Source organism: Perissodus microlepis, chromosome 14 (genome assembly GCF_051167445.1).
Source record: "Perissodus microlepis isolate ML-2025 ecotype Zambia chromosome 14, ASM5116744v1, whole genome shotgun sequence".
Lineage (NCBI taxonomy): Eukaryota > Metazoa > Chordata > Actinopteri > Cichliformes > Cichlidae > Perissodus > Perissodus microlepis.
In genome coordinates, this window is record NC_140474.1 from 30,678,263 (window position 1) to 30,702,788 (window position 24,526).

Consider the following 24,526-nt stretch of genomic DNA (forward strand, 5'->3'; position numbering starts at 1 on the left):
ATAAACAGAAAAGAGAATCCTGAGACCAAAAGCAGTGGTTGAATCACAGTGGCTACATCCATGTTTTATCCCGTCTGTGTAATACAGTCATCATTTCTTCTAATATTACCCTACATTAACCTACTACAAGTTTCATACTGCATGTAGTTCAAATCACTGACAAAGACTGGAAGATGTAAAAAGCAACTATAAGGCGCATATGTCAAATACAAATAGCAGTTAAGCGCGATTTCATTATGCAAAACAAATAACCAACACATCAAAGTCACCTCTTTTACTTTAAGAGATTTCTTTATAAAATCTAGGGAGATTTTATGCTTTTGATTAATGGTGACTGGAAATGTAGTTGCTGGCAGAGCTGCAGGTTCACATGAGGATTTTACTATAGAAATGTTTAAATCGGTACAGAACACAAAATAGAAACCGTAAAATGAAAAATACTGGAAGCAGCCAGCGTCAACCCTCAGCCTCCTACTGGATGCTCCCATGGTATCGAATTCAAAATCCTTTGTCAGCTTTTTCTCCAGTTATCGCATTCACAGAATTTTCAAAAAACTTGACCTCTGACCTCCAACCTCGAAGTCTAGGTCACTGAGATTAAAACTTGTCGAAGATACACCTACGCTGTCACTTTGAAACTCCTGCATCGCTTCTTTCTTGAGTCATCGTATTCACAAATTTGGGTGTCCACATTGCTTGCCCACCCACCCGTATGGTGACAACAAAACCCCATTAGCCTTTTTACATTGATAAGATACTGACTGAAGGCTAGTAACGTTTGAAATAAAGTAACATATGCCTCAACTCAGTCATTTTTTTTACTACTTTATTCACAGACAGATTTCATTGGCAGACAAAATATACAGATCACAGTTGGTTTTGTTCATCTAACATATAATACGCTCCCTTTCACTTGTTTTGACTTTAGTCCAGTCTCTGACTCTGGACTAAGGCTTTAAACGTGGTTTTACAAAACATTCTAAGAGTGCTGTTTCTCTTATACATAAACACATGCAAGGGAAAACAAAGGTTAGTCTAAAACGATTCAGAAAAGTAGTGGGGACGAGGGGGGGAAAAAAAAGAAGAAAAAGTGTGACAAATTAGAGGTTAAAAAGAAATATGGGTCCATGTGTTTCAGGGGCGGAATATTATTCCCAAAGAAGAAAAATAGTAAGTGTAATGCCCAATGCAGCCTGGTCTAAAGTCTACTGTGTGATAGTGCTTTTTAACAGGATGAAGGCAGAAGCGAGGAAGCAACAGGTAAGCAAGAGGCTAAAGATGCAAGCAAGCTACTAGTCATCAACAGTTACATTACACTGAACATGAGAAAATATAAATAAATGAATCCATGTTTGCTCAGGAAGGCAATACCTCATGCTTTGTGTAGATAACTAAGGAAAACAACGTAACCTCAAGGGGAGCACAACAAAACAACATGGGGAGAAAATCGTCTCCCCCGGCAACGGTAACCATTATACAAATCCCCAAAGAGGAAGAGGAGATGTCTTGAAATCATTATTGGCTTAAGGCCTTTGCTACATGGAAAATCCTGTGACATAACCAGCAGCTTAGTATTGCATCACACTTTAGGGTAAATATTACCTAATTTGAAACAGAATAAAGGGGAGGTACTGAAATAAAATTAAAAACAAAACAAAAAACAAGTAAAGTGCAACTCAGACATGATCAGATCCACAGGAGGGTGCTACAGTGGCTGGAGACATGACTGGTGATGTGCCTTTGTGTGGGCGGGAATCTCACAGACGACAGTCGCGTTTACGCTTCATCGCAGATAACCGTCTCCACCACAAATGTATTCTCAAAGTGGCGGATGTGGTGGCAGTCCTTCGTGTCACGCTTGTTGATGCCTATGAGGGAAAATGGGGCGAGACACAGAGAGGCGATCAGCCAAGTCACTGAACTTCAGATACCATCACAGCTTAAACGATAAACCTCTTAATCCCCCAAAAGAAAACAAAAACACAGGCATGTATCAGCTCTTTTTAATGGTCCCATTAACCCCAACGTACGCCTGCGGGTGACGCGGCGGTTCAGGCGGTACGTGTCCTTCCCGTTGCACAGGCGATAGATGAAAGGTCCCAGCTGACGCATGTTGTGCACTTTGCCGGTCACCACCATCTCTTCATGGATGATGTAGGTCTGAGGCAAGTATGTGCCCTTCTGCAAGAGACACAGTAACAAGCTCGGTGGGAACACAAAGGGGCTGATGATGATGCTGCAATACTAATTCTTGAGGGGACTGACATCTGTGGAAATTTTCCCGAGTGACTTTTAATGCTGGCAAATTGTAGCAGAGGAATATTTCCAGTTAAACAACACCAAATGGGTGTTAATACACCAAAATGGTGTATTAACTCAAATTAATTTTAACTTTGCCAAAAGTATCAACTCCTTCGAACATCAGCAAAGTAGGTTAAATTTTTTTTTTCTTTAAATTAAAAAGCTTGGGGAGCTGTGACAGACTTACTAAGCCATGCTAGTTGTTAGTGTGTCCACATAAGCAGTGTATCAATACATCACAGAGTACACCAACGATATTACAAATAAAGGAAGAAAAAAAGTGGGGTGGTTTTCTTCTTATTAATTTCTTACACTGCTAAATATGTTAGCTTCCAGCATTTGGTAACAGCCGGAGATGTCGCCTAAGATTGGGGCTGTGTTACCTTGACATTGATAAGCAGCTCCCAGAGGTTGCGCGGAGGCATCACAATGGTGGTGTTGAGCTCGATAACGTAGCACTTGTCCAGAGCAATGTCATGGTATGCAGTCAGTCCCTGGAAACAACAACAAAGCAATCTAATTATTGCCAGTTCTCCATTACTGTAGAGTCTTTACCTTACAATGTAAAGCGCCTTTAGCCAACTAGAATTTCATTTGGTGCTTTACCAATAAAATTAAACTCTCATTCTCATTTAAAAACAAAAGCAGGTCAGTATTTCACTGACTGAACTTTGATATTTAAAGTAAGTCAGTAATGTTAGCTTTTCTGTGTATTTTGCAACTTTTGTGGTTGAAAGATAAAGCCAATGTGGAATCGGTGAGGACCGCAGTTCTTCAAATGGCCACTTGTTTACAAAACACAGTTTTGTAATTCGCCTGTTAAAAATTGTAAAAAGCCTTAAATATGAATGATTATCAGGCTCACTGTATAAGTGCATGGGGCTAAATTCCATCATTTATTTACTTATTTTCTCAGCACCAAGTAGCAGGTGTCTGTGTCTGCAGTGCAATAAACCCATGTAGTCTATGGATGCACTTTGCTAACAAAGCTAGTTAGCATTAGACGACAGCTTTGCACTTTGGCCAAATGAGCAATGAGTATACAGTATAGTTAGAGTCCACTTTCTGCTAGCTGTATGCTTCTTTCCTATGCTCTGCACTCACTCCTCTGATGCAGCCGCATGAGCAATGAAATCTGCCTCATGTTCATATTTTTCCATTCTTGTCACCTGACAAAGACAACGAATATGAAGTCTTATTTTTAAAGCAGCCTATGTGCTGTGTGGAAAAACTAGCTGTTCTATACTCCTGGACTGCAGATTTTCATGAACTCACACAAACTCCATGTTCACATTTACTAGAAGAAGAAAAAAGAAGTTATCATACTGAAAAAATGTTACAACCCACATTTTGGCTCAGATCTGCATCTATATGTGTTGTATTTGAGGCTGAAACTTGAAATACACATTCTGGAGACATGTGAGCGTGGCGTTAATGTGTCTTTAAGGGGTAGAATATCAGACCTATATGTAACATGTGTATATTTGTCCTCACTCTGTGGAAATCGTGGATTATATCAGCAGGGTCACTTCCTCCAAAGTGAGGCACGGGCACAGTGATCTTCTCGTAGTTGTCGGCCAGGTAGATGCCGACATTCTCCTCCAACTCCTGACGGCCACGCAGCGGAGCATACACAGAGTCTTCATACAGCACCCTGCAGTGGAACAAGTTCTCCTCTGGGATCTACACACATGCACACAGATCAGCTTTTAATGCAACACAGCAGCCAAGAAACACGACTGCAGCAACATTATCCGTCTCAGATGGCAGTGATTACAATTATTTATTGTTTTTAAAAAGAAGGACATTTCCCCCCCCATTTTTTTAGTGCAGTGTTTCATTGTAAGGCCAACAAGGGCACACATATGGCACACTGTAGAGCATAATCGGGTCTTACATGAGGTATGAAATAGTAGCGGTAGACAAAGATGGAGGCTAAAACCAGACCAGCCATGAAGACCACCAGACCAAACGTCAGGCAGCACAGGCCATTGAGAGGAGACTTCTTGGGCCGCAGGGGTAGGACCAGCTCCTCCTCATCCTGGAGGACACCACAAATGCACACATTAAAACTTCGAGAAGTGCACAGAGCAGCATTTCTAGCCAGCTTCGATTCAATCGCGTGACGGGTGGCTGAAACGAAATCTGAATTTAACTAACTGCAGGAATTAGCAGCACGGAGCTCAGCCAGGAGAAAAGGCTGATGGAGACGGCGGGTAATGAAAACTTGACTTAGAGAGTGAGTAATCTTCCCAGACGCCTCCAGTCTCGCAGCCCATCTGCTGATGCCACGCGCCCAGCCAGTGTTTGGAGGGTGGCACTACACACTGTTAGTCATTATTGTGGTAAAAGGAAGCGCACACACACAGCGAGTGGCTACTATCTGAGAACTGGCTCAGCGAATTACTGTAGATGTGCTGCAGAGTAACTACAGCAGGAGAAATTATCTTGTGAAAAGCAGACTGTAAGGAAACAAAGGGCTGCTATTCTTAGCTGGAGCTATGAAGAGGAAAAAATAACAACTGTGTGCATGTGAAAAAAAGAGTCTTTGAGGATACCTCAAAGAAAAATGATGCCAACTGTGTTTGCGTGTGTTCCTATTATTATTTTTTTTTTTTTTTTTAAAAAGGGAGATGACTTCAAAATGCTTGAAAGCTTTCACCAACCACCCCCCTCACCCCACCAACATTGCCTGGTATGGCCCGAGTGCCTAATTCCAGGACACTGCTTTTGCTATTTGAGCTGAATTTGATTCTTCAAGCCTTTGTTCTTTGGAGGGAGCATTTGGAGGGTGCACGAGGACAAGGAGACAGCAGTGTATGTGTGAAGGCAGACTTTTGCAAGTTCTTTGTGTTCCTCCGTCCCACTGAGATGGGATCGTGGCAGCAGCTGAGTGCGTGTCACACCATGAGGCCTTGTCTGTCTGTCTCCTGTTCAGTACATTTGGAGGAGCGCAAGTCACTCAGGGGCCGCAGCTCTGCACTCCTGCGATATTCACTTCCTATGCAATGCCGGACGCCTCCTCTGTATTCTGTAGGTGTTTGTCGTCTCTGCTGCTCAGCCATGTATTTTTTAATAAGAGCGATGCAGGGGGATTCCGCAGCACAGCAAACTTCAGGACTCCGCAGCTCTGCCTCCCTTTAGAGCTGTGACAAATAATCCTGCATGCGCTGCAAGCCTCGGCAACCTATCTGCCATTTTGTCATCCCAAAGCTCTGCATTTCTTGCATTCTACCCCCCCCCTCTTTTTTTTTACCCCCCCCTGCCCTTTTTTTGCAAGCTTGGGGGTTTTGTTTTCGTTGAATACATCAGCACTGCAGGGGAAATCGACAGATAAACCAAGTACAAAGCCTTTAAATTGATACATTGTGGCTTTTTTTGGGGGGGGGGTAATCCCCCCAAAGCAGCCCTGATTAAAGAGCAAGCATTTTTGCACATTGGAATAACTTGCATCAAACGTGCACAAAGCGCGCTGGCGCACAGGAAAGCATCACAGCAATGACATGTTTTTGTTCCCAACCAAATGTCGATAGATGCTGTCAAAAAAAGGGGGAAAAAAATCCCCCTGCTGCTGCTCATGACCGAGCAGGTGCAGGCTGCCCTGCGGACCAAGCAGGCAGGTGAGCCTGCTGGACACACAGCAGGCATCGCGTTACATAAAGACCATCTACACACAAGAGTTGATATCATGCTCCATTATAATGGGTTAAATGTGAACAGGCGACTCTTTTGCTCACCATCGGATGAGGAATGAGGATCTCGGTCTTGTCGCCATCGCTCTCTTTTTCCACTTTCTGTCCCGAGACAGCCTGGAAACTGATCTTCACCATGGCTCCGGGGTAGTGGGGCGGTCACTGCTCGCCTGTCTATCCGCTGCAGGTGACTTCACTCTCGGGCTGTGTTGACGATAGCTGGCCACCTTGCTCAGACAGATCTCTTACTCTCGCTAACGGGCCGCCCTCTTCTCTGCTGTCACCACCGGGGTGCCTCTCTGTTTTTGTCTCTACCCACCGGAAGTGTGCTTTTTTTAATCGCCCTTTAAAGGACCAATCTGCCGCTTTACTGTCTACTGTTCAGAGGAACAGCTTTGTTAACGAGACAAACAGTTTCCACATAAAACTAAGGCTGTAGCTATAATGATATTTTATAATAATATATGCTGATATATTCAAACTTACCTACTCCTCAGCTTAAATGGTGCTCAATGTAAATTTCTGCTTAAAATTATTAAAATCTTTTAAAATTAACTAAACCTATCAACAGAATATGAAGAAACGGCTTAAGTCTGTGTGTAAAATAAACTCCACATAGAAAGGCCAGACGGTGGATTCAAAGCCACGACCTTCTTTCTGTGAGGCAGAGTGGTAACCGTGCTACCCCCGTAAAATGTCTATGTATGCACTGTGTTAAAGAAGTATCGAGTGGCCGCTGTACTACCACTTTGTACCACAAGATGATGTAGTGAGTAATTATTAGCCTTTTCTCACACTTCTGACCCTGATCTGGTTGTCTTCATCAGTGACTGTACGAAACGGTCATCGGTCTGCATTCACACACAGCTTAATGTGTTCATTTCTCAGCGTCTCAAACCTTTTCTCAGACTGGCTCTGATTTCATGCACATACATGATCTTGAAGAGCACTTTATGGTTTGACACTTAACTTTTGATACTTAAGTAGTGATAGGTCAGTTTTCCAACAACAGTATTTCTACACTGGAATATTGCTACATGGTGTGGTATAGGTCCTGCCTTAATACAGCGAGAAACCAGGGTTCTGTTTCTTCAGGAATAGTTCTCCAGGCTCCTTGAAGGACATTCAAAGCGCTTCTTTGCATGTTTCTGCCTTTTGGTCTGTTCTCTGTTAAGATGACCCCACACTGCTTTCGTAATGTTGAGGTCCGGGTTCTAGGGACACCAATCCGTGACTTGTAGAAAAACACACAGTGGAACACTCTCTAGATATGGGTTTACTGCACTGGCAGAAAAATGAAATTACTGCCAATCAGATGCTTTCTAGATGATCTTTCACAGTGGATCAAAATATGACAGTTGTGTGTTCGTAATTCCATCAATTTTGGTAAAATCACAAACCATGACAGACCCTCCACTGTGTTTTACAGACGACACTACATTCACTGTTCTACCTCTCGCCTGAAGTCCTCCATAAACATGGATTCAGACACCATTTATCTGTTGTAGCGTTAAGGCCTGAAACTTCTTTCATCCTCCACGTGTCTAGCTTCCTTATTTAAGGACACCCTTCACACCATGCTGGGATATTATACGTTTTGAGCTAACAGCTCCTTAGGAATCACCTTGGTGTGTCAGAAATACTATTTTGTGTCCGTCACCATTTTATCTTTGGCAGTTTCCATAGGTTCAACTAAAGAACGGTAACAAAGTTCCTAAAGATTCAATTACAAATTTTGCTTTTTGTAAGTTGTCTGTTCTGCGTAGACGGAGCGATTCCCTTCTTTATGTTAGAAGGATTCATCGGTCAGTGTTAATGGTCAGGTACAAGGACTGGACTGAAAATGAGTGGAGAAATTAGAAAAGGCTATTTACAAGACACTTGACTTTGTAATGCTTTTACCAAGTACCCACATGAACCTTAGAATCACAGAGCACACATACAATCAACAGCCAAGACTTTGATAGTCAGAAGGAAAGCAACAACAGGCTTTGTTTTATTCCAAATATTTTTTTTGTTTGTTTTGTTTTTATTCCTTTATTTCGATTGTAGGGCCCAAGCCTTTGACACTTCTGAAAGCACCCACACGCTCGTTGCTGAAACTGGAGTCAAAGCCAGCGTACAGCCATGTAGCCAAGAGTTCAACTGGACATTTCAATGTTGTTAAATAGCTGGAAAAACCAATTCCAGTACAACATCTTTAGTACAGCATCATGCACAGCCAGTGGAGCAACATGCTTGTTCAATGCTCATGGAGGAACTATGGGCTTCTGGTTTCTGTCTAAATTGCTTGAATGTGTTTACCATAACACGTTGCCCGAGTTCAGTGTAAATGCAGAAAAATCTGTGGTTTCATCAGTTTTGCTCAGCACCATGAGGACAATCCAAGATGCCCAAAGTACTCTGCTACCCACAATGCTTTACGCTCACAACTGTACTGGAATTATATCAACCCTCTGAAGAGACAGGCTCAAACACAAGGAAAAAAAAAGGGTGTAGGGGGTGGGGTAAGAATGTGGAAAGATGTGCTGAGTTTCCAAAGTCCTAATGAGGTCACCCCAGAAGTACACTCACTGTGGGGCTGCACAGCACTCTGGGGCCTCATGCCAAACAGTGAGAAAGGGGTTGAATGAGAGAGAAAAAAAAAAAAAAAAAAACAAGTTAATGAAGAAACTGGGGAAATCTTCATCACCCTAACTCCAGTTAAGTGATGCTGATCATCCAGTACTTCACAAAGTGCACAAACACACAGGCTTTAATGTTTCAGTAAATGCTCTGCGCCTACATCACCTCCCCCAATACATAATCAGCAGTCTGAGTCTGAAATACTCAAAAATGTAGATGGAGAATAAAAAGAAGATTAAGAGATCCAGAGCTAATACAATGACATTCCTCTGCTGGACAAATTGTTAATATCCTATTAGGTTAGCTAAATGTGAGCTGGCCCTTCAAAGTATGTACAAAGAAACCCACCAGCAATCAGCAGTAAAATGAAATGCAAAAACAATGTCACCTAACTTGTGTTGTTTTTTATGGTTTAGAAAGCAATTTGATTACAATTAACCGAAAACATTATGTTTAAGGTAATATATATAATATATATTCATATGTCAAGGTTAAACAAAAATCTACAAAGCAAAAGAAAAGAAACAAAAAGGCATATGTACATGTTCATCCTGTCCCAGAAAACAATAAAAATGCCCATGTCTTGGGCTTCACCAGAATTATACCTTTCCTCCCTCCCTGCTTTGTGCCTGTGCTTCATGTGCCCTGTGGTGACGAAGCACACGGGAGGTAAATGGTGTGATGGCGTCTGAGAGTTCGGCCCTGTAAAACGAGCCGCTGTTGCTTTGTTGGATGAAGGCATACATGTTGCTGTGATGCACACAAATTTCAGTTTGTGGCACTGAACGTGGGTGCCGGGCTCGGCAGGCCATCACAGAGCCGACGCCGGGCACAGCAATGGATCTGTCACATTTCGAGGCATGCAACGACCACACACACACACACCAATGTTCAACTTGCTCGTACCATTTCCAAGATGTTAGGTGACATTCTTGCAGCATGTGTGTATGCATGTTTTGTGTTTTTTTTTTTTTTGTAATACGCATGTTTGTGTAAACGGGTCCATTTTTGTTGCAGGAAGTCTGCCTTACTTTAAATGCACGGATATTTTCTGCCACTATGTTTGATGGGCTGTGGGTTGTGTCAATATAATATACCGTAAATGTCTCGATGTGCAAGAAAGCAGCAGCAACTATTATTTTCTCTTTTGAAGGAAAAAGACTGAAAGTAACAAAAAGAAAAAAAGTTCTGGGGTGCAGAGGAGCTGGCGACTTCCTGACGAGTTGATACGAGTAGATTTGTTCTTCTTCTTTTCTTTTTTCTTTTTTTTCAATTTGTTTCTTAAATTTTGTTCAGAAACCAGAACAGCAGCTGCTGATGGGGTCCATTAAGCAAATGTCACCTGGATGTTGTCCAGACATGGTCCTGGTGGCTCCCCCCCTAAACTTCTGCACGCTCTTTGCCTCAGGCCTCCTGGGGTGCAGGCCTCTTAAGATCCCTGATCTGTTTGACCAGGTAAGTCTTTTCATCGTTGAACTGTTCGTCTTCTGTTCTGTCGTTTTGGAACTTGCTCAGAAACTCGATGAGTTTGGTCTGGTTCTTCAGCAGGATGTCGAGGATGGGCTGTGTCTTGTTCGGGTTGGCCACAAACACCTGTGGAGAGAGACAGAAAGAGGAAATTTTTCATGATTTTGTTTTCTACAGAATCTGTATCTGTGGTGCTAGCAGGACCACATGTGCTCACAAGAAGAGGCTCACCAACACTTCACCAAATAACTCACTAAATAGTAACAATATATATTGCACTATTGATTATATTAGTAACCGAGTACTCCATCAGTTATTCCATCGATTAATGAAAAATCTGATAAGAAATACTTTTGTCTTATTAATGAGCAATAATAAATATTTCAGAGAAAAGAAGATCTTTCAGAATAAAAAGCTCAGATTTGCCAAAAAACAAACAAACAAAAACAACTAAACCCTTTGACTGTATGTAGAGGTCATATTAAAAAATTATTCTTTAAAGAAAACATTTTCTTAAATGCAAAAACATAAATATCTCAAGTAGAGTCATATGTCAGAGTTGAATAAAATTAGATACATATACAACGAGGTAGAACAGGTGTGTGCATGTTCATGTGTTTTCATTGTAAGCCTTTAAAGAAGAAAGTGGTGGCTTGGGCATCTGACAAGGATGTCCCCTGGGCGCCTCCTGGGCAAGGTTTTCCGGGCATGTCCCACCGGGAGGAGGCCCCGGGACAGACCCAGGACATACTGTAGAGATCATATCTCTAGCCTGGCCTGGGAACGCCTTGGTGTTCCAACGGACAAGCTGGAGGAGGTGGCTGGGGAGAGGGAGGTCAGGGCTTTTCTGCTTGGGCTGCTGCCCCAAGATCGATGTATGTATGGATGATAATAATACCAATGTGTCCAACCTAACAACCCTCAGGTCAGTGGCTCAGAGTTTTACTGGCCCATATACATTTTTATTTATTGTTTTTTTTTTAAAGCTATTTTTTCTTATTTTAAAATATTAATGTAATTTAGTGAACACTATAATTTAGGTTTCATTTTCAATCTGAAAAATGTTTGAAATAAATATGATCTAGTGCATCCCATGTGCGCCATGAGACTCACCCCGTTTGCTGCATGTACGTTAAACTGTGCCTGTGTCACCATCACTGCTGCTGTTGTGTTGTCAGTGTTTGTTTAAAACTCTGTGGGCTTAATGTTGTCAGATTTCTTTATTCACACGTTGCTCCTAAATACGTTTGTACTGCAGGTCTGTTTTTAGTCACAAATGTAGTTGAAATGCTCATGTTTACATTGTTTAACACATCGATGCGCTGCACAGCTGTGTGTTAAATGAAGCACTGAAGCAAAACATTTGTGTCAGGAATTTTTTATAATTGAATTACTCCATGAACTGGTGCAGCTCTAATATATATACACAGTTTTGTGACAATAAATAGTAATCAGCAGTCAAGTGCCTCACTAATAAGTTCCTCATCCAGTGGAGGAACTCCAAACCCCACTGTCTTGAACTGCAGGCAGTGACAGTAGTCTGTGCTCTGCATTGCAGGCTCAGTGAATTCAGCGTATTGGCACATGAATCAGTTCTCTACCTGCTGCTTCTTCCACTAAGCAAAAGAAAGCAGAACAGAACTAGAAATGATCCACATGAAAAGTAGAAGAAATTAGAAGAAAGTCTGCCTGATGTCTTGAATAATTTACACAACACTATTAAATCAGGAAGTGCATTAAGCACCTTAATATTTTCTTTACCCCCCTCAAGCCTTGCCTCTTCTGTAGAAAGGACTAGCATACAGTGCTTTGATTCTACCTTGAAAACGTGGAACGCCTCAAACTGGATGTTGCGGCTCTTGTCCCGTAGCAGGTTCATCATGAGTTTGAGATTCTCTGGCTTGCTGATGTATTTTGTCATAATGGTGAAGTTGTGCCGGTCGAGGAGCAACTCCCCCAACAACTAGAGTGAGAAAAGAAATAAAAATGTATTCCATCAGTGTATTTCTTCTACTATATTTAAATAAGTAGTCATGCTTTACTCGTTTGTATATAATCATTAGTGATCATGAATAAGGCAATAAAAATGTGTTTGAGAATCACCAGTGGTCAAACATCTGGATTACAGATTTAGTCATCAAGTACTCAGTCTTCAGACTGAAATCAAATTAAACACTCCAAACATGAGGCCAGTGAAGGAGCCATTAAAGCTCTTTAAATAACCACGTAAGTTCGTGGTCTAACCACTAGATGGCAGTCATGTTAAGAGTGATTCAGAGAAACCCAACACTAGAAACCATTTTTAAATAGCTCTCTGAATAGAGTTGCACCACTACTTGAAACCTCTTTACTGGCACAATCCTGGGCTCTTACCTTGAGGGACTGCCTTTTAGTCACGTAGTTTTCTGAGTGGAGCAGCTTCTCATATTCACTAAAGAACTAGAGCAGCAGAGAAAGAGGCAGTGAGGCAGACAAAATACCAGTGGTCAGCGAGAGAGGCAGTCATCTAAATGCTTCAAGCGGTGTTTTCACAATTACATCTGTATCTTGTATCAAAACACTGTGATAGGAAAATGAGAGCTTTTCCTCTCACGGACTGACAGCTATGTTGTGCTCCCAGCCTGCAAATTATCTCGCAAATGGCTGGTTTGATGTTGTCAGAAAAAGAGATTGCCAGCATCTTAAACCGCCTGACTGACAGAGACAGACCTAATTCACACGTAACTGGTCAAAAGAAACTGTTTTTGTTTTTTTAATCTAAAGCTTATAGTTGTCTCAAACACTATCCTTGAGGCTATATGGTTTATTTAAGAGTAGATCTTTTACATATTTTCCAATCTAATCTAGATATTTTTAGTTAAATGTGAACTTACTCTGTCATAATGTTGTTCCAGAAACTCTGCGCTGAGTAGCTTGTGTCTTGTAAGGAGGTCCTGGAAACAGACAAAGCCAACTATCAGCGACACATTCAGACCTGACAGCTATGACTGGGTCCCATCTGTCTCCTATTTGTACAGCGCAGATACAAACCACAACCCAAAGAAATCCATTTACGTTTTATCACTAAACCACTCTGAAGCTAAAAATTAGCGAGAAAAGACATGCCAGCTCACTGTCTGATGACTGAAACTGTTCCAAGACAGCAGATAAATGCTTTATTACAATGGTTTATCAAAGTTATCTCTTGCTGGATGGAATGAACACGTTTACTGACAAGACTAACATGCCAGTACCTGTATTCAATAAGTATAAGTGTGAAAGTCTTTTTGAATAGCAGAAGATTTAAAATGGTCAAAGAACTCCATAGTAACTACACAGCTTGTTTGGTTTCTATCAAAGCTAACAAAGGGACGTGCACTTAAAACACTTGACTACTTGGATTTATCAGAGGTTTTTCTTTCTTTTCTTTTTTTAGATGTGTCTAGAAGAAAACCCCTCTCACTCACAGCAGTAATCATCAGTTCACATCGCTGTCTTGTACTTAGTGACTTTGTTGCCCGATTTAGCCATTTTCGGATACCCTTTAGTGGAGAATCCCCCCCCCAAAAAAAAAAAATAATAAAATAAAATCTCTCAGCATGATAGAGAACAGCTGTGTGTCATGCCAGGGGAATAAAGTAATAAACTTTCTGTTGCTTCTTACACTCTCTCTGAGTGATTATTTTACATGTACTACAACTTGGCCCTCGATTTGCATGCTCAAAGCTGGCACTGGCCTGTCGTCCCCATCCTGAAAAAATACCATCTTAAACATGAGCTGCTCCAATGGGACACTGAAGTAGCAAACTACAAGTAAGGGCTTACATAATAATATAAACAGCTATTTAAACTGTCATAAACATAAAAGCATAACCAGGTTTTCCCTTTTGAATCTAAGAGGCAGATCATGAGAGCTGAAGTGTTGAGATCTGGTTTTTAATTCAAGGCATTGCTTTCATCATTTCTGTTAAAACAGCAGCAGCCGACGCACGTTTGGTGACTGTGCTTTGTCAAGTCTGTTTTCTTTAAGCTGTTTAGGCAGCTACAGCTATGAGGAACCACAGATGTTTTAGAGCATTACTTCAATAGATTAACAACTTTGCTGACTTACTTTGAAAGTGGCAAATGCGTCTGAGGCGATGTCAAATGTGGACATCTCCACGTATCTGAAGAAGTCGTAGAATTGTTCTGACCACAGTGTGATTTTGGCCAGTGGCTCATGTCTGATGCACTCCCTCAGCATGATACCGCAGTTCAGTGCAATCTCTGGAGACTCATACCTGCATATAACATCAACATATGGAAAATGATTTCTCGTTTTGTATTTCACATGCATGCAAACACAAGCGGCAGGAGGATGGATGGTTTCCTGAAAAACTGAAAACAAGAACACAGTGAGTTGCAAAATGTTTGGCATTATAATGGTGCACAGAACTAGAGCAGGCCGATATGACCAAAAATATTTATCACGATATACATTGAAAATTTGCGATAACGATAGAACTAACGATATAATTGACACTAGACAAAATACTTTACAACTCCACAACTTTATTAGTGCAAAAAAACAAACAAACATCAATGTATTTTCACTTAAACAAGCAGCTGTTTTTATGTGCATTAAAGTTATATAAAAATTTAACAGTGCAAATGCAAATTCCTTGCTGACAATTTAACCAAAAGGCATTTCCAGTGGAAATTGGCCAACATATCCTCAGCATAACCATGTATAATATCCACAAAACTTAAAAAGAGGTTATACACACACACGGTAATATTATGTTGAAGCACAGTACGTATCACTCCGCGAGGCTCCTGCCTGCGTTAGCCTAATGCTCTGACAATCCATCAAGCGGTGCGGGTTCGTAGCTTAGCAAAGTCGTACTAAAACATTTGACAGATTTTCGAGCGCCGTGTACCACATAAAATCGTTTCGAGGTCACTGTCAACTTTCAGAAAAATCAAAGGATTGATTTTAAGTGCGCCGTATTTTCCAAAAAACAGTAATACTGACGGCCCGCTTGCTCTACCAAAAATAGTGCTTTGTTGTGTATCTGACGGACGAAAGCTAAACCAGTTCGACACCACTGAAGTTGCAGCATTTTTACAAACCAATTCTGGTTCATCTGTTTCATTCAACAACCCGCTTTCGCCCTTCTCATTCTGCGTCGCCGGCACGCTTTTTCCGCCATGTGCATATGAAAACAAAGGCACTGCGCATGAGCGTTGTACCCATATTCATTTTCTTATCGTTGCCCAACATTATACTGGTATTACCGTGAACGGTATGATATGGCCCAGTACTACAAAGTACATATTATTAAGTCATTAATAAAGGTAACAATTATTTAGTAAATATAGCATTTCTGCAAAAATGTTCCTGCACACCGGGTGCACAGTTTTTTTGATGTTTCAATTCTGTTTTATGGCACTTAAAACAACCATTTTATATCAACAAACAGGAGGGTAACGTCATCTAAAGATGTGCAATGAAACCATCTTATCTTCATGTCAGCAATTTCACATAAAACAGACTTCCAGTGTTTAAACTGAGTGTAATCTGTAGCAGCTAGCCAAAGATCCTTCAGTTTTCAGGAAAGACAAAGCAGGGATAGTGACTGAGCCGGGTGAAAGCTTATGATGTTTATACTACTGATAATGAGGATCAATTCCACTGTGCAACACACAACAAGGGAAATCCTCATTAGTCCTATCACAATGGGAGTATGCGCACAAGATGTATGTTCTTTCAGAGCACCACTTTACTGCAGACATTTAAATAGTTTCCCTTGGGATTAACTGAACAAACACAAAGAACAGAAAGCTTCAGTCACGTCAAGCTGTGCAGTACAGTAGTGCATCTATTCACCGTGCCCCTGGCACAAAATGACTGATCCTCGTGTCGTGTGCTTGGTTTTCACAAAACAGGTTTAAGAAGAGATTTTTAAATCCTTTGGAGTCACTAGGATTTTTGCACAGGTGACTCCAAATATTCTCATATCTTCATCCAAGTCAGAAACAATCTGACTCAACTGACAACACAAAACCAGTTGTGCTTCTCATGTGTTGTATAACCTCTCCACTTACCTTTTCAAACCTTCACTGAACTATTGAATCTGAGAAGCGCAGACTTCCAATTCTATCTAACTGAAACACCTGACATTTTGAGCACAGTGATTCACAAACTTATTCCAGCCTGGACTTGCATGTAGCTTGTTATACTCTAAAAAACAAGAAAAGTGTAACTGTTTATGTTACTAGTAGCTGCTCTATTACTGCAAAATTAGACAAGGTGAAGGGCAGACCAGGGGATATCTGTAAGCGTGGATGAGGTGCACAGAAACGAGCCACCTTCCACAAGGTGTAGCACTCTAGGATGCTTTATACTGGTGTTTTTATAATCTGTAGTGAACTGGACTGCTTGTTCCATTTTTACTTTTCTTATATAGGCAGCAGCTCTCATTTCCCTTTATGCTAGGAAGAAGTTACTTGGTTCCTTGGTCTTTTCAATACCAAGTACTGTTAACAACAATTATAAGGGGGGGGGGCAGTATTACTCCGTGTGTATGCTCTTACCCTTTAAGCAGCATGAAGAGAATATTCTGCTGGGTGCAAAGATACTCCACCGTGGGTGTCCGAGTACCAATCTGACGCCTCAGGATGTTGTTGAAAATCTGAGCCACATCTTTTTTACCCTGGCGGTGACAGAAAAATACCACATGAAGGCTTAGACAGAACAGAAATGCACACAATAGAGAATTTATACATGAAGTCATTTTACAGCAAGCTCTCTGGGTGGAAAGCCAAGAGGCCGTTGTAAATGTAAGGTGTGGTGCTTTATTACATAACAGCTAATGAACGTCTTGGAATCTGCTGCATTTTTAATTTTCTGCAGTGTGGCAATAAAACCTTGATGAAAGATCCGTTCTCTTGAGGTTTAAACATATTGACAGGAAACAGCACTAAACAGAGGAGCCAAAAAGAGAGACACTGTCGTATACTGGCAAAACTGAACATATAATAAAAGTGTGTAAAGTTATCAGAAATATCAAATTACTGTCACACTTTGATATTGGACTCTTGTGCTTTGCAACTGTTCACCAGGCTTTTCTTTTGAGCAAGGAGGCAGTATGAGCGAGGGTAAAAGAGGAAGAAGGATCACACAGCACAGTGAGTCACACTGTGATGGGGTGAGTCAGGGAAGCCTGCAGCAGTTACCACACGCACCATGACATATTGCAGCGAGACATGAGTTTGCTCACATATCAAAACAGGCAGGTTTGTCATTAATAGCAAGCTGTCAATCCACGTGCACTTTTTCGAAACATCCTGCTTTTTCCTTCTCATACATAGTTCAGTTCCTGCACCATTGTTTTAAAAACAAAATGCTTTTAAAAACCTTTAAAGACAAAAAAAAAAAACAGTACTACAGTACTTTTTTAAAAAACCACAGTTAAAAGTGAGTACATTTCTGCAGATTTTGCACTGCTGGTCAAACAGAACAAGAGCTTTAAAAACATCCCTTTGAAATGTGGTTTGAACCATTTAATGGTGCAGGGCCCTACCAGTCTGTTCCATATCAAGGAATTTTATATTTTTAGCTTTTATTTTTAAGCAATCAATTACATATTTACAAGATGCATACTTAAATAATTTTTTTTACCCAAGTTCAGGAACCTAATTTAATTTGCAGACCCGAATATTGCTATTAAGTCATTTTATCCATGCATCCATTCTCTCTCCTCTTATCCTTATCAGGGTCATCAGGGGGCTGGACCCTACCTCAGGTATTATAGGGAAAGAGGCGGATTAAACCCTAGACAGGTTGTCCTTTGACACTAACACAGAGGGCATTTTATATTTAGTTATATCATTTGCTATATTGCATTTGATTTGTGCATTTGCTACTGTGAATTACTGGGGGAAAAAAACCAAAAACAAATCATCAGTGAGTGTAAAGTTACTGCAGGTCCACTGCCTAACACACAATGATGACCAACAGAACACTGACATGTTAAACATCATTTATGATCTTGCACATGTGTCTGTCTGCGTACACTTTTGTGTTTGGATGGGAGGGGAGGGGTTTTCACCCATGGCAGATGCACTCCTCCTAAATCCTGACTGCGTGTTGCTGGAAGCGGATGACACATGCTTCTGCCAAATGCCAATTGGTTGACAAGTAGACTGGAATAGGCAAGGGAGCAACAGCGGAGTTAACCGGGAACTGCAGAACCGCAAAAAGAAATTCAAAGATAAAAAAAAAAAAAAAAGAAATAGCATGAAAAGCACAGACAGTGCTGAAGTGACACTTTTCATAGTTCTTAACACTCTGTTTCACTTCAGCTCTTTGTTTATTGGAACTTCACTCTTCTGCACAGCTGGCAGACGGACAAAAGCATAAGCAAGAGTGGTCCACACAACGACTGTACAACAGAGCTCTCTGCAGGCAGATTGGACATCCCCAGGGTGCAAGCAGACCACAAACGCAAGAATAATTTTTTATTTTCATTTACTGTTTCCGTTTTGTGAATCAAAGTAAGGCACATATGACGACATAAAGTGATTCTACAGCTAATATTAATGTGAAGTGATTTTAAACAAATTAAAAACAACACCTGAAACAATTAGTGGATCAACAAAGTTCCTAAAATAAATAGCAAGAATGGGACAAACATTATGACTTAACACTGTTTTTCTTTCAGATCATCAATATCCATCCACTTATACTGACTGATTAATGTAGGCTTAATTCCTTGCTGTTAGTGAACAGGGTAAACGTTAGTGCTCTCTAGTTGGTTTTATTGTGCGTTCCCTTTATGTTTGCAGTGAGAAATAAAATGTATCCACACCTTTTCAAACTTTCTCACCATAATCTGAATCCTCTACATCATGTGTGCTAAGTGCTAGACCTTACATGTCACTGTAAAGCTGCTAATGGCTTCTAACTGCAGATATTTTATTAGGTTAGTGCCCCTGTAAGACGCATTCTTGCAATGCTTGCATACCTTGGATAAATTGAGACCACTGTTCAATATCTACCACTACTTCCTGTTCTTTCAACTTCACATCAAAAGTCTCACCTCAAAGTCGATGAGCTGCAGGTCTGCTATCAGGGTGCTGAGTAATCCACTGTTGTAGAGTTCCTGGGCGAGCTGGGCCACTGCTTCTGTCTGGGGCTCTTTTTCATTAGTCCCATACAAGATCTCCTTCATGGCCACAAGACTCTTTGACACCTCCTCTGTAGCCTGAATACACAAATTAATCCAGGGCACAACATCAACATATCAGATTATTTCAAAGTTCAAACAAATTCCTTCAAACTTGTGTCACTAAGTACAGTGAAATCTCTTAGGACACGGACACTGCACCTGACAGATGAAGAGATTCACCTTACCTTCTCTGCCTTTTTGTCCGAGATGTCGTGCTTCTCGAGCACCGTCATGCTGTCCTTAAGATTCTTGACGATGTCCGCCGGCGACTTGTGGGACTTGCCAAAGGGGAAAGGCATGGCGGAGAGTTACCACGAGTGACCAGGCAGCCGACTGTCCACCTGAGGAAAGAAGTGTAAAACAAATCCACCTTTCAGATAAGATCAAGTACAATCACAGAAATGGTATAACGAGCAGACACAAAACCCTGAACAGGAGGAGTTTGAAAGGTTAAATACCGCAGCAACAGGAAATGTATCAGGGCTCGCAAAATCGCTAGCCCGACGTCCTAGCGATTTTTCCAGTCGGGCTACCAAAATCTCTCTCTGCCCTGCCCGTCGGGCTATCATAGGAAAGGAAAAATATGTCAATGCTTTTGCATTCTTTCGGAAATGTAGCTGAGTAATTATGTCATTGGCATCGGTGAGCCACTGTCAATATGTGACATATTGAAATCGCATTTGAATTTGCGCTTGTTTTTTGCTTTCACTTTGCAATCGCGCGAACTGTGTATAGAGAGCGACAGCACTGATTGGTGAGTGACGATAATTTGTGCACCAATTCCTCTGACATCGTCTTATCAATCGTTAGCTTACTATGCAAACATGACAAGTGGAATCTCCCGCAGCAAGCTTAAACATGTGAGAGGTTGATCGCGCAGAGAATCGCTGAGCGTTATGTGAGTGCGTGTGTAAAAGCAGCAGGATATATATTTGAGTTCTGCTGAGCCAAATAAGACAGGTCAGGGTGAAGAAGTGACAGCCAAAGAAAAGCTTACCACAAAACGGAAAAGTTATGACAAATCAGACTATAAGGCAAAAAGAAAGTGCAGCTTTATGGTTTCATGGACAAAAGAATTTCTGTGGCTGCAATATGACGAGCTAAATAACCAGGGCTGCACATAAGTGGTCCGCAGGTGCGCATTCGCTGTCAAAATAAAAAACGCGCACCAGATAAGAAGTTGCAGCGCGTGTTTGCGTACATAAGATTTTCTGGAGGAGGACAGACATTTGTTTAGAACTCTTAAAGATGTCGAAGAAGCTCCTTTAAGCAATTTGGTGTTCCTCCACCTCCAAAGAAATGTCAGGAGTCCGAACCACAAAAGAAGCGCTTAATTATACATTAAAGTATAATATTGTAACGGAAACAAAACAGGAAACAAAACATCAATCAAAAAATTGCTCTCTTTTTTATTCGGGCTACTTAAATTTATTTTGGGCTACCAAAAACTGAAGAGTCCCTGCCCGAAGGGCTACCAGGGATTTTGAAATTTTGCGAGCCCTGTGTATTGACTGATGCTGCACTTACAGGTGTGCATGGTAGCAGTAAATGTATCCCTCTACTTGTTACTGTATTCAAGACAAGAAGAGATATTTTTTTTCATCTTATGAATTAGCGTTTTTGGCAAATGTTCATTGGATAAGCGGAAATACTGCTCATGTCATCACTCTGGATTGAGCCTTTGATGAAGTTGTATTGTTATGCAACTTTGAGTTGAGAAGTAGAAGTTGGGTGGGGGCAGGGAAGTGGTGCACTCCATACACTAACCTACGTAGTAAGTCCCAAAGAAGCTCTCAATACTAATAAAGGTCAAGCTCATGTTAGTTATAGAAATAAATTTGTGGAAATATTATGTTTTTTAATGATTTGTACATATCTAGATCTGACCTTTAAAGCTTCATTTAGCAGCTGTAAAAGCTTGTGAAGTTTTTTGGTCATTATTAGTAAATGATTAACTGTGAAATGAGCTTACTATGACACAGGCCCACATAAATGAAGACACCACCTCAGACCTTTGCATGCCCGACTCCTTCACTTCAATAGCATACCTAAACAGACGACACATTGCCAAATATACTTTATCAGTTCAAATTTAGGTTTGTAAACACACCCTTTGAGTCACAAATCTATAAAACTAAATCCTCAAACGATACCAAAAAAACAAACACTAAAGACCCTAGCAAGGCCACGGGTGATGCAATTGACTGATGTCACCATCTCATATCTCACTGCTGCTCCTGTTTAACTGTGTGACTTAACAAGGACCCCTTTCTAAGAAATTCTCCGACCCACCCAACAACCCTAAGTTCACAGGGCAGGGCAAAAGTCAAAGTTTCATGAACAGTCACGAAGAGGCAACACCAGGCCAGTAAAATGTAATCCCATTCTCATGATGCCCTTTTAGGACATATTTCCACTTGATGTTTGGTGAATTTGGTGACCTAAAGGTACAAATCTGGCACTGCCACCAACCTGTTTTCCAGCCAGGATCCTCTAAACTGTGCACACAAACCCTGGAGCTGTCGCACACTTCCTCTTATATCTTGGCAGGGAGTCCACATTTAGAAAGTAATGCTGGAGCCAGGAATATAAAACCGAGCAGCAACCAAAGTGGGGTGGCAGGCTGCTGCTGTTGCCCACCATTCATATATGATGTGTCATGTGTGACAGAGCTGAAACAGGAGAGCCTTATGTTCCCAAGCGGATGGTTTTTGCTTGCTCACAGCTTCGTTAACGTACACAGGCTTCAGCTTCGCCAGGTGGCCACATGCGTCTTTCGCGCAGGCTAATGCTCGTTAATGTAGGCAGCAGAAGCGCCTCTCTGCTCCTGACCTGATACAGTACCAGTGACGCAAATAGGAGGGAAATACATATGGTGCGTTCAAAATCGGTAGATCACATCTAACCCACAATGACTCCGGTACTAATCAGGAGTCCGAGTAAAATTGTGCCAACCTGACGTCTGTACAACCTGTCCTAACACAGACAAAAAAAAAGAAAGAAAGAAAGAAAGAAAGAAAATCCAAACCCGCTCGACCTCTCTTTGGGTAAATTAGCCTAGAAATACTTGTCGTGGCAAGTGACAGTGAATCCTGTCCTATAAGTACCTACCAGAACTCAAACAATACAGTGCCATAGAACAGCTCAACGTTAACCTCACCATCTCTCTCAGTCCAGACAGCAGCGGGTGCCCTGCTACCATCTGAAGGTAAGCTAGCAACCGCTACTCGCTGCTAGCGAGTGCTAGTCAAGTCCCCTGATTTATTTACACATTTTCCAAGCGATATATAAAAAAAATGTATACATAAAATATTATACACACCAACACATCTATTTAAAAGTATTACCACTCGTACAACTTAAAAGCTAATTGCAAACCTACGGCCCAATAAGCTGTGCAACATAAACCTGACAGTGAGCACCGCCCATCTCTGTTATCCATGCCTGGTTTGTGATGGTGTGAAGTCTGCCAACTTTGCGCAATGTTAACAAAATGGATACTGAATAACATGGAGTCTAGCAAACAAAGGAGCGTTTACCGCAAAGCTGGAACAATATGCCACTTAGCTTTCTTTCATTTCTGCAGGACAGCGAACTTTATTTGTTTGCAAGGTAGCGTGGCCTATAGTTTTTCAATCACAGTCCACCAAATAACCGTGCTACTGTTGGCTGGCTTGTGGAAGTGTGTATATGACTGTGTGTGTGCTGTCGACACACGGGAGGCCTCGGCAGGCCCACTGCTTACAAGCATTTTCCAGCTGCTAAACCTTAATTTAAAGCTGCTAGGAGTTGTGGCAATATATTACCAACTCACCAGCTATCATAAGGCAAAAGTGGCTACGTTAATTAGCTAACTCGGCCTAACGTTAGCCAGGCCTGACTGAGGCTGCTCGCGTTAGTGCTTTGAAAACCATGCCTGGCTTTAGCAACTATCAGCAGCAGGCTAGGTTCAGCTAAACCGTTTCCACTTGCTCAGAAAGCTATGCCTGCAAACCACAACTCATAGGATAATATTCACAACACAATACCTTGCAAACGGCGTTTTCACTCGTTTCTCCCGGTTTGTCAAGACAGTAAAAGGCAATCCAGGTGCTCCTCGGAACAAAAACCGCTTTGTTTTCCTTGCTCGTGTCGCCTCCCCTTGTTTGTACTGTTGTTAATTGTGCAGCCCCTGTTTCCTCCTAGTGCTTTCTCTGAGCCCGACTGGTAACGTTAGCAGAGAGCGGCTGTCACTGCAGTGTCGTCTAGTGCCTCCGGTGGTCGCCGCGTGCAACAACAGTGGGGGTTACACTGCAGGGACATGCGAGATCACCGCATGAGGGCGCGCTTACTCCATAGACAGATCATGGGACCTATAAGATGAATTAGGTAGAACCCCAAGCGACAATCTGCCTGCAAATAAATGTACGTATGAGGTGTCTTAAAAGCTTAAAAGCACTTCCTTTAGCAACAACAACATTTCACTTGCACTGAACCATATGATCCCACTTCTACAGTTTCCCTGCAACGGTCCAGTGTGCAATATGAATACAAACATCGGTCACAATCTGTACATGCACTAAAGTTCAATAGAAATATGTCTTTTTGCCTATAAATATCTTCATGTCCTCTGATCAGTAATAAAACGTTCAAGATACTTTACTTTATTACAAACTTTAGGATTATTGACTTAAAATCAGGACATTTGAAATATTTGTCTTCCTTTTATAACTATTTCAGTGTACAGAGAGCATATGTAGCACCCCATTTAAGGTTAGAAAACAAGGCATTTTAGGATGCAGTTAGCCTAAATCTGGAGTACACTGTATCAAATGTCACCTGAAGGAAATATTGTACTTACAGGTTATGATTTGAACTCAAAGCATTATTATTTCATCCAGTTTTGACAAATGAAATGATCTACATTAACACATTTGAAATAAGTCTACATTTTGCTTGAAATAAAACTGAATTTGTTTGAAATGGTTGTGTGGTATGCTCTCTCGATTAGCACAAACTCTTCCTTAACTCTAAACAAAATAAATATTGGATGCATTGCATCCTTCCAAATTTCTAAATTAATTAGTTGTACTTTAAGTTGTTTTCTAAGTGATGATGCATAGTATTGCCAACAGCCAGAGTATTTTAAGGCCTCTTATATAGGAAAAATGTTTTGTTAATGTACAATACACAAAACCATTAACTCCTTAGATATTAAGTTAAGAATGTGCAGGCAGTGGCTTGGGAAACAGACAGCTGTGAGTCACTTTA

At 41.2% G+C, this 24,526-nt stretch overlaps 2 protein-coding genes across 2 annotated transcripts; both read right to left on the reverse strand.

Moving 5' to 3' along the window:
* Positions 1-809: 809 nt before the first annotated feature.
* Positions 810-6,313, reverse strand: itm2ca (integral membrane protein 2Ca). The gene is made up of 6 exons (XM_084950305.1): positions 6,039-6,313; positions 4,199-4,342; positions 3,796-3,984; positions 2,685-2,795; positions 2,031-2,181; positions 810-1,868 (listed from the first exon to the last, which is right to left on the reverse strand). Exons 1-6 carry the CDS (start codon positions 6,129-6,131, stop codon positions 1,777-1,779), a joined length of 780 nt encoding a protein of 259 aa, XP_084806431.1. The 5' UTR covers positions 6,132-6,313; the 3' UTR covers positions 810-1,776.
* Positions 6,314-7,952: 1,639 nt separating this feature from the next.
* Positions 7,953-23,518, reverse strand: cab39 (calcium binding protein 39). Its single transcript, XM_084950303.1, has 9 exons — positions 23,305-23,518; positions 19,462-19,617; positions 19,148-19,312; positions 16,641-16,759; positions 14,176-14,344; positions 12,959-13,018; positions 12,459-12,524; positions 11,905-12,048; positions 7,953-10,211 (listed from the first exon to the last, which is right to left on the reverse strand). The coding sequence occupies exons 2-9, from the start codon at positions 19,573-19,575 to the stop codon at positions 10,023-10,025; spliced, it is 1,026 nt and encodes a 341-aa protein (XP_084806429.1). The 5' UTR covers positions 19,576-19,617; positions 23,305-23,518; the 3' UTR covers positions 7,953-10,022.
* Positions 23,519-24,526: the final 1,008 nt, after the last annotated feature.